The sequence below is a fragment of the Hevea brasiliensis genome, chromosome 11 (genome assembly GCF_030052815.1).
Source record: "Hevea brasiliensis isolate MT/VB/25A 57/8 chromosome 11, ASM3005281v1, whole genome shotgun sequence".
Taxonomy (NCBI): Eukaryota; Viridiplantae; Streptophyta; class Magnoliopsida; order Malpighiales; family Euphorbiaceae; genus Hevea; species Hevea brasiliensis.
This window is the reverse complement of record NC_079503.1, coordinates 1,607,220-1,617,424: the sequence shown is the minus strand read 5'-3', so window position 1 is coordinate 1,617,424 and position 10,205 is coordinate 1,607,220. Positions and strand designations below refer to the sequence as shown.

The window sequence follows — 10,205 nt, the reverse complement described above, 5'->3', positions numbered from 1 at the left end:
TATGATATAGTTATTTGTGTTAGAACTTTCTATGGATTCATTGCAAGGGCCATTCTGATTCTAAAATGCGGCCATGACTCGAAAGATATTAGCTCTTGTAGTTGTAGTGGACTGAGTTTGAGAGTGTCTGTTCGCTTCCCTCTCTTTTTCTCTCCTCTTCTCAATTTGTTTCATGCTTGAGTAGTTAGAACGTAGCCTAGTAGGCCACGCAAGGCTCGGAAGGTCTGAGAGCCCACTGCACTAAGCATTCACTTGGTGGTTTTATATTTGTCCTTCGTGACTGTGCCATGCTTTTCTAGCGTCCCAGCTAAAATTTCTCCCAAATATGATGATGATGATCACAACAATGATATAGATCTAGAGAATTGATATGGAAATTTTACAGAGCTGGACTGTTACTCTTCATGGATAAGTATTGACGGGGTGTTTAGTAATTGAAGTGTTTGGCAATTTTAAAAAAATATAATTGATAGTTAACTAATATGATATCTATTAGCTGTAGTAGTTTGTATTAGTTTTAAAAATAGAACTATTTTCATGAGTTAATAGCCGATTTGATTTTATTTTTTATTTAAACTATATTATTTGTCTTCATGAAACTTGAAAATTAATATTTTTAATATTATTTGTCTTTATTTTTTTAATTTACAATCTTAACACCTTAATTAGTATATTGTAATTTTGTTAAAATATTTTTTATTAATAATATAAAATATAAAATACTTATTTATTATGAAAAAAAATACATTTTTTTGTCTAAAAACTTAAAATTATAAGATTTTCTTTCTTTATCAATAATAAAATTACTTTATTATTTTATAACTAATTTTAAAATTATTTAATTATTTTTTTAAAGAATTTATTTTCTTCTTTCAATAATAAAATAAATAATATGATATAATAAATAATAATAATATTTTTATTTTAATAATATAATAAATAATATAATATATTAAATTAATAATTATATATTTATTTTAATGATAAAATAAATAATATAATAAATTTATAATTTTATATTTATTTAATAATAAAATATATTATATGATATATACTTTTATTAGTCATTTTATATATTAATAGCAACCGTTGAATATAATTTTACTAAACTCTATTAATTACTAATTATTGACTAACAATTACAGCTATCAGCTATGTTCAATAATTAAACCGAGCAAGCACCTAAAGAAGAACATAGTCGAGGCAACAACTGTTATTTGGCAGGAAATTTTACCGAGCTGGATATTGCAAAGAGCCCTTTTAGTTAGCGACCTTGCTTAGCTAAATTGGTTTCACATTCAGGTGGCAGCAGCCATAAGCAGTACAAGTTTTCACAATTTAATATTTATGCCTTTTGTACTATTTTCAGGCATAACGCCTACTCTGTTTTTGAGAAATAATATCAAGAGAGAGGCAGAAGGTTCAGCATCAGTAAGTACTCCAGTAATGAAAACTTCGATACGAGTTCTGATCACAAGAAGTTTATTGCATCAGCTTTTTAACATCCAAACACTTGGTTTACTTCCAGGTTTTAAGATCTGACACAACTATGATCTATGCAGTATCTTCGCTAAAAGGATAGTTTTCTAGCAACAAGACCCTTACTCTCACCCCCCGACAAGGCTACAACCATCGTTTTTCGATCAGATTTTTATTATTATCATGTCCTGCTTTAGACAACAGCAAAGCTTTCGGGCACATGGCAACAATGCTGACTCCACCACCCATTCAACTGCCATAAGCCCAATTCCACCTCAGTAAACAAGGGGAAGGTAGACAACAATTCATTACTGTTATTCAATCTATAAACAGGAAATAGATAGCATGATAGATTCTTTCAAATGCCTGAGTGATCAAGTTAGATGATATATTCAATTGAAAGAAGTTCAAATTGTTAATTGTCTCCAACACAAGCACATTTGAAATGCTAATTAATATAGCTTCAAGAGTCCACCTTCGCTGCTGCAGATGCATAACTTACACTGCTGTCCCCCGTTGTTTTGCATTGGCTTGATTGCTCGCATTGGAGAAACTGAATCTTTATCTTTGTTGAGCAATTCCTTAACATCTGGAAGTATTTCAGAATAGTTGTAGGGAAAAGTTAGTAATCCAATTTAATGCAGTCGCCTAGATAAATCATAAATAGCAACCATCAATAATGACTATGTATACAAAATCAATGGTGCAAAAGAGCTAGAGAAAACTCAGGTAAACACGCTAGGCACCACTAAGATAATGATTTGGCTCTTCCAGAGTCCCATGCTATCCTACATGATCCTGGCAGTAGAACAGGCATTTGGCCTCCACCATATAGGTTACAAATACTAAACTTGCCGCGAAAAAAAAGGGTGATTGCAAGGCCTCCTATTCATATCCTTCTAAAATTAGAAATACAGAAATAAAAAAGAAGACAATAATTGGAAATAGAAAAATTGTTTTTGCAATGAGCTTTATTTATTTGTTAGGGGGAGAAGGGGGGATGTTAAATAAATTTGAGCCATTATTGGTAATTGGCAACCTTGCTGAGAAACCTGAGGAACTTATATGTAGGAAAACACTAATTGGATGGCGCCTACAAATAGCACTGTCATACTCCTGCAAATACAGTTTAAATGCATCAGGATCCCCTGTTTCTATTACATCCATACCCATCTTGTCCAACGCCTCAATGTATTTGTGTATAGCCCCATATTTCTTGTCCAACGCCTCAATGTATTTGGTAAGCAGTTATATTGACTAGGTAAAGCGAATATAATTCCAAAGAACCACACATTTGACATTCAGTGAGCACAGTACACTAACTCCTGAATGATGCTTTATGGAACTACATATACAAAAAGGATATATCCATGACATAAGCATGTCCCAAAAAAAAAAAAGGCATCTCCATTTCATGAATCATGAGGCTCCCTAGTTTGCAAGGGTTGGAGTAAGGGCATGACCAAATGGACGCAATGATACAAAGCACAATCTTAAGGCTCCCAAAGTTGATTCATAATCCAGCTCAGAGGTATGAGATGTTCCATAAAACTCTTCCAAGTGATCTCATGAACACAAAATTAAACTAGAAGATAGACCTAAAAGAATGTTGCATAATCACATACATGAATTAACAAAATGTATCTTTGGCTGGGATGGAAGACAGTAACAAAGCTGTCTGAATCCATGATTTGGATAGACACAAAAGGATATTTAGGAGGAGAAAAAGCTAGAGAAACCAACAAAATGTCACCCATCATAAGTCTGCATGTGGAACATACCGAGAACCCCAATGACAAAAATCTGAGGAGACAGAAAAGAAATTAGATGGATCATCTACATATTTTGCTAAAAATTGTCCATACATAGCTTCATTATCAGCATTAAGAGCCCCAACCAATATGGGCACAACTTTTACCTGATGCCTGTATAAATATTACCCAAAGTCAGCCACAAGCAAAATAAATACAAGTTCACCATACAACAGATAGATATTACCCTTCAAAAATTTTTACAAGATATAGCAAGTGCATTTCCATGCTGTGTTCAGCTTCATCAACACGAAGATCCATCAATTCAAAATTTCCTGTTGCTTTAAGTTCCTCAATGACTGAAAGATAGAAAATGGAAAATTGATCAACTATGCAAATGAGCATAAAAATACTATCCACAAATTATTAGAATACTTGCACTTTAAACAACTAAACCATTTCAGAAATCATTTAAAATTAGCGCATCAACCCAGTTCATATTAAATCTAACCACTTCAAGGAACTTATAAATTCCATTTCACCATTCAGGCATTCATATCTTTCCACCTATGATAAACAAATGGATATACATATAGATAAGCAAACATGTTTTTGCACATGTATACTCATGTCCCTATTTATGTGATCACTGGAGCCATGCATGTTAACCATAAGCACACCACATTCATCACTCATAAAAATGACCTAGCCATGTTCTCCAAAAGGAAATAAATTAAAAGATCAAATAAGAAAAATAATAAAACTAATACAAGATAAACCAAAAATTGAAGGGATAAAACACCAGCTGCTTGGCATCCTTCATTGAATTTCACTCTCATGCCTAGATGTGTTACCTTCCAAATCAAAAGGTAAGTCTCCTATTGGAGTCTTGTAAACTGTCGCTTTTGAAAAAGCACATTTTCGAGTATAATAATGGTGTGATGGACCAAGCAAGAATACCCGAGAACTGAAATGTAAACTTATTAAATATCAGCAACGCTTGTGGCAGCTGATAACTAAATTTCAAATACAAAGATGTGATGGCACATGTTTACAGAACGCAATCACACATGATGATTAAGCATTTGCTTAACAACACATTAGTTCATGAAAAGAAGCCACTTGTTTCACAAAAGGCAAAACAGAACACATTAAACATACATGTTTGTTGGGTCTATATTTCCAAAAGCATAAGCAGCAGCACGACCTGAATATGAATAACCTGCATGACTGAAGTACCAGTGCCACCAAAAAAATGAAAAGGAAAGAACATTAAAACACTGAAACCTATTTGATAATCAAAGGAGGGAGAGAGAGAACACAGAATTAATAATAGCCTACGGAGCAATCACGCCTCGAACATCAGGAGATTTAACCAGAGCAGCAGCCTTGAGCCATCCATCAAGTTCTTCTTCCAGTTTTTTAGCTGAAAATGCGAAAGTAACAGTATTACATCCCAATAACACCAAAGCTACTCATCTAGAAGGCGAACAATTCCAAGATTTGCTTGAAAGCTAAAGTTACCTAAATTTCACCCTCTCAACACATCTCGTTAAAATTGGGCGCTGTTTAATTCTTTTGGAGCAAAATCACACCATAAATAAACCCTAAATTGAGCTCTCCAAACCCAAAAATCTTTGCACTTCAAAAAAAAATTCATTTGATCAAGTGATATTTTAACTCTAATTTTAGTTTTTCTCACTTGAATTATTTTTTCCAGATGTGATTCTTGTGAAGCAAACGGTGAAGCCTTGAAATGCAAGTCGAAAGAATTACGATTATCGGTGTACCATTAGCCAGCATGTAATGCTCTTCTGATTTTCTCCATTTTTGATTTCTTGGTAAGCTTTCAAGGATTTGAATCTCGTAAAATGCCCTTATTCTGAAGCCTCTTGATTGGAATTTTGAAAGATGAAGGCAGAAAGGAGGAGCGAGACCTGAGAGTACAGCCACGTTTCCTCGTGTCATTGCCCTTTTTTAACCGCGAAATTACTCTTGCCAGTTACCATTTTACGCTAGTAAACCACTGTAACGTTCGAAAAGAGCAGGCAATTATGTTTCAACTAGGCCACAATGATTGCACATTGAAGGCCTCTCCGAAATCCTAGTTTGGAATTTGCGTAATTCACAGGGATACCTCTCATCATCATTTTCTTCCAAGCAAAAACCTTCAGCTTGCTTAGGAAATGGAGGCTCCAAATGTTTTTCCAGGAATTTTGATAAGGTGACGCTGCTCTGAAAATCACCTGTTCCTCGTTCCACAAGAACTGATGCGCTAAGTGGTAGTCTCGAGCTTTACGATACAAGGTTTCGTAATTAACAACTTATTGGCTTTATTCGCATTTCATACTTCGTTAATCTGGAAGGGATTATATTTCAATCTACTTAACATTATTAGATTGCAAGAGCGTTGAGCTTACTCAGCTCCTGTTACTGCAATGGAAATTCATCTAGCTCAGGCAGCTTAATGCATTTCCATCCGACATACAACAAATCAGGGTACATGTCAAAATATCAGAATAGGCACCACAAAATTCAAGATCATGGGAATACGGAAGAACACTGCTTTATTCCTTAGAAAACCAACAAATTGTTACAGAAAGACAAGCTAACAATCTATAACAGGCGCCAAGCCCGTATGAAAAACAAACCTTCTGTATTTACCACTTATTCTCTGGAATGAACAAATCAATCATATACCACTATTTCAACTTGTGAATTACAGAAACTATACTATAGAAGGGGGCAAAAACAAAAACTATAAAAATCACAAGTATGATATAACCAGCTCAACAACTTGCTTTTGGCAAAAACCTTGAAAATCCAATCACAAACTCAGGTTCATCCCAAAACAGAAACTTAGACATACTTCTGTTATTCGCCTCCAAAGCAAACAACAATCTCAGGATAGAAAACAATTCACAAGAACAATTGACCTGCAATCAGAAGAAGTCAAGAGTCAATCCAAGTGGTGTGACCATAGAATATTTAGTACTCTTCTTTCAGTTTCACAACCAACACTATCTAGGGTCAACAGAAAGATCCATAAATAGTAAACGAAACTTCCAGGAACAATTTCTATGCCCAACAAAGAAGGAAAATCACCCTCCCCAGCTTTGAGGACAACAAAAAATCTCAAATAGAAACTTACAGAACTCAATAACAAGTGTCATATAAAATAAGGTCTGACTTTTCCGATACAAGGATTGCTATCAAAATAGGATAAAATCAGTAGAATAAAACCAACATTATCCAAACAATTCCAACAATTCAATATCCAGTAAGCTTAATGATTCTCCAAAAACAAATTGTCTGTTTTCCCCAAATCTAAAAAGCCATCTGCAATGCAGCATTTATCAAATGATCCTGAACCCCAAAGTTGCAAAAGCATTCTCATCTCTCATCTGCCCCCAGTCAAAATGGCATTTGAAGCCAAAATCACACCCATCCCATGAAAATTTATCATATCAAACTCTTCATCCAAGATTAAATACTTCATGTCAAAGTGAGATTAGCAAACAACAGGGCTGGAATTAAAGAATAGCTTCTTATAATAAGAGGACAAGTGAAATGTATATAACACCAGTTATGTTGTTCTCTAGGTTGTCCCTGACAATATTGAAGTGCTTCTCTTTCACTCCAACATGTCACTGTATAGTACATTATATAAGTGTCATTTCCCACATGTATGTAAATCAGTGGATGTTAAATAAAATCATATCCTGGTAAAGAATAAGCTTCCTAAATTTTTGCCAATTTTCAATATAAATTCTTATAGAAGTTGAAATTTGAATAACAAGTTTATCATTCTTTCAAGCAATTGTAGCTCAGTCTAGTACAACTTAAATTTGAGGATAAGTACATCTAAATTACGCTGCATCAGTGACCCCAGTACAAATAATGAGAAGATAGGATAATACTGGAATTCCTTAATTCAAATGGCAGAGTAACATTGTCGTACCTATCTTACTTGGTAGAAACATAGCATTTGGAAAGATGAACTACTGAAAACTGAAGCATTGCCGATGCTCCTAAAGAATAATCAACTATCATCAACAAAAAATCAAACATTCTCCAACATATAATGAAGTTTTGGAACCCGCCGACGAAACAATGGCTCCAGCCTGAAAGATGGAATACCAGTCTCCCACCTCTTAACATCATACATCTCATTCCACGCCTGTACAATCTCATCAATTTTGAACCCCAATCCTGTGGCAATTGCAAAGTGGTAATAATTATCATCTTAACAGCAAAATATGTAAAACAACACAAATAGAATACATGCTGGTATTTGTACTCTATGTACCTTCAAGAGCAGTTTCATTGGAACAATGGTTCTTTATCGTAACAGCTATATCTGTAGGAGAAGCACCAGCAAGTTCAAACTTCTCAACTGCAACCTCTAAACATTCTTCCCAAGTGGGTAGCTCTAGCTTATATTCCACAACAGAGCGCTCATAGAGCATGGTACCCCATAAGAGGTATATTTGTGAACTCATATTTGCTGCCTGCTCTGCAGCTTCTTCGGCAGATACATCTTTCAATAGCCCATCCAACCCGAATTTCTGCAACTGGGCTTTGTATTTGTCAAATTTGGAAAGCCCGTTTAGACGCTGCTCCTCCATCTCTTCCCACATCTGCATACCTTTCTCCATGCAGTCCTCAGCCTTGTTATAAAGATCCAGGACCTCCTCAGAGGGCCCATTTTCTAAATCCAGCTTGCTTCCAATGGCGTGATACCAACAAAGCTTCGCTCCATCAAACTGCTGTTGCCCAAGTGCAAGAAGACCTTCATAGAAGTCTGGTTTAATTTTTAAAGCTTCTTGGTATCTTGTTCCTGCCTTGTAATATTCTTTCTTTGCCCACTCATATGCATTCTTAACCTGTGCAAGTATAGACTCCCTCGAACCATCTTCAGAAAAGAACACCCGTTTCCTTGCCTTGGACATATGAACACTTCCCCAATTAAACAAAGCCAAAGCTGCCATTTCTTGGAACTTATCTGCAGCAATATCAAAAACTTCCTGTGCTTCTTCACTTGTCACAGTGTCCTCCATTGCCTCTGAGTATAATTTCATACCTAGTTCATGAAGATCCAAGTATGAATCAGAATCAAAGCCAACATGGTTCTTGAACAACCGTGCAAATTGGATAATCCAATCGTCTATGGAAATTGGTCCCTTTTCAACATCTACACCTTTCCCAACATTCCCATTCTCAACAGCATCACTTGGTTTATTATCAATCTTGTGCAGCTCCTCTTCAACTCTCATCCCCTCATAAGCTGGTTCTTGATCAGGCTCAACTTCAACAACATAGAACCTAAGCGACCCTTGAGAATCACTTGACGATTCTACCAGCCTTAGCTCTTCTGTAGTAGTGATTGTAATCAAGTCTCCCTCTGAGTCCCTATATTTCATAAGGACACCCTTCAAGCCAGGATACCTATCTCTGACTATATCCCTCAGCAGTCCAACACTACAATTCACAGGCAACTGTGCCCACCTGATATCCTCCCCAAAGACTAACTTCACTGTCTTGGTAATCACTTTCTCCTCTTTAACATCCTTTGTAAGCACCTTCTCTTTTTCAATAGTTTTCATTACCACCTCTTTGTCCTTGATAACAGAACTCACCTTCTTCTCCTCCACAACTATCTTATCCTGGTCCTCTATCTTCCTCTTCACCTCTTTATCATTCTTCTTCTTCTTCTTTACCTTCTCCTTCACCACCTTACGCAAACGGGCGGCACCACTCTGCTCTACATTAGCCAAACTAATTAATTTCTCGTCAAAGTTAATACCCTTCTCAGTCATAGCCTTTTTAACGCTCTCCAATATCTCCAACGCCGTCATATTATTGGGTTCCATACTCAAAACAATATTAACATCCCTCAAAGACAAATCCAATCTATTCAAAGCCTCATAACACCTAGCTCTTTTCAACAAAGCTTTGCTATACTTGGGCGAAACCTCTAAAGCTAAATTACACTCATTGATAGCTCGAGGATACTCACCTAGACCCATTTGCATATAGCAAGCGGCCATGTTGCTTCGAAGATAAGCGACGTCGATGTGGTTTCTGGGAAGCAGCTTGACAGCTTTCTCGTACTTTAACATGGCGCCTTCGTGGTCGCGCTTCTGAAAGAGTTTATTCCCTTCTTCTTTGAGCTCTTGCGCCATGTTGATAAACATTGCTGTGTCTTCATCGAAGGCCTTCGATGTCCGATCCGTCGTGGGTTTACTCTGCTTACCATTGGCGTCAACGGCTCTGGGTGAATTCGGGTTCTTCTTTTTCCCAGTTGGCTTTCCCATTTGATAGATTCTCAGATAATATAGAGAGAAGAAACCCTTCAAAATCAAAGCTTTAAGTACAAACCCCGATTCTAATTTCAATCAAAACACTCTCTTTAACCATCAAACATCCATCAAAACAGAAGGGAGGGGAAAAAAACTAACTTATACAAAATCATATAGCTATAATAATTGAAAACAAAAGCCCAAACCAAACCCCAAAACACAAAAACAAAAGAAAAACCTTGTTCTTTCTTGTCTCTCTATAACCAGAATAAGACAGAGGTGACGCAGAGAAAGATTAGCGTTCAATCTCCAATCTCTCTCTGACTTATCTAAAAAGGTTATAAAAAAGGAATGATTTCTATCAGGTAGAGTGAGGATTATAGAGGGCATGCGTGCATGCTAATGTTCATTAATGGAGGATTTGGCTGCAGAGAGAAATGTGTAGAACGACAAACATTACAGCGGTTTTCTCCTTCCTAGGGTTTCAAATTCAATCCCCCAAGCAGAACAAGGTCAACCCTTCCCAGCCCGGAGAAATGCCAAAGCACCCTCCTAAGGAGCGCGTGTCTGCACGGCCTGGAATAATAATAATGCTAGAATGTAGTGCCTGGTGATGTCTGGTAATGATGAGTATGTTAATAAATTTATATAAATTTAAATAAAAATATTTAAT

The 10,205-nt window shown here is 36.1% G+C and overlaps 2 protein-coding genes across 2 annotated transcripts; both read right to left on the bottom strand.

The window, feature by feature from the left end:
- Window positions 1–1,601: 1,601 nt before the first annotated feature.
- Window positions 1,602–5,198, bottom strand: LOC110672719 (uncharacterized). The gene is made up of 8 exons (XM_058130081.1): window positions 4,973–5,198; window positions 4,572–4,656; window positions 4,392–4,460; window positions 4,085–4,197; window positions 3,478–3,589; window positions 3,248–3,404; window positions 2,545–2,706; window positions 1,602–2,068 (listed from the first exon to the last, which is right to left on the bottom strand). Exons 1-8 carry the CDS (start codon window positions 5,196–5,198, stop codon window positions 1,943–1,945), a joined length of 1,050 nt encoding a protein of 349 aa, XP_057986064.1. The 3' UTR covers window positions 1,602–1,942.
- A 582-nt stretch (window positions 5,199–5,780) lies between these two features.
- LOC110672695 (protein PHOX1) lies at window positions 5,781–10,079 on the bottom strand. The gene is made up of 3 exons (XM_021835544.2): window positions 7,540–10,079; window positions 7,192–7,442; window positions 5,781–6,166 (listed from the first exon to the last, which is right to left on the bottom strand). The coding sequence occupies exons 1-2, from the start codon at window positions 9,545–9,547 to the stop codon at window positions 7,294–7,296; spliced, it is 2,157 nt and encodes a 718-aa protein (XP_021691236.2). The 5' UTR covers window positions 9,548–10,079; the 3' UTR covers window positions 5,781–6,166; window positions 7,192–7,293.
- Between the last annotated feature and the right edge of the window lie 126 nt (window positions 10,080–10,205).

Bases quoted from the DNA above. Each gene is read 5' to 3' on its own strand.
- LOC110672719 (XM_058130081.1), bottom strand. From the start codon at position 5,198: ATGACACGAGGAAACGTGGCTGTACTCTCAGGTCTCGCTCCTCCTTTC. The intron at 4,657-4,972 runs GTTTGCTTCACA...TCGCATTTTCAG, and splicing joins TTGCATTTCAAGGCTTCACC to CTAAAAAACTGGAAGAAGAA. The intron at 4,198-4,391 runs GTATGTTTAATG...TTTACATTTCAG, and splicing joins AATATAGACCCAACAAACAT to TTCTCGGGTATTCTTGCTTG.
- LOC110672695 (XM_021835544.2), bottom strand. From the start codon at position 9,547: ATGGGAAAGCCAACTGGGAAAAAGAAGAACCCGAATTCACCCAGAGCC. The intron at 7,443-7,539 runs GTACATAGAGTA...CAATTGCCACAG, and splicing joins CAATGAAACTGCTCTTGAAG to GATTGGGGTTCAAAATTGAT.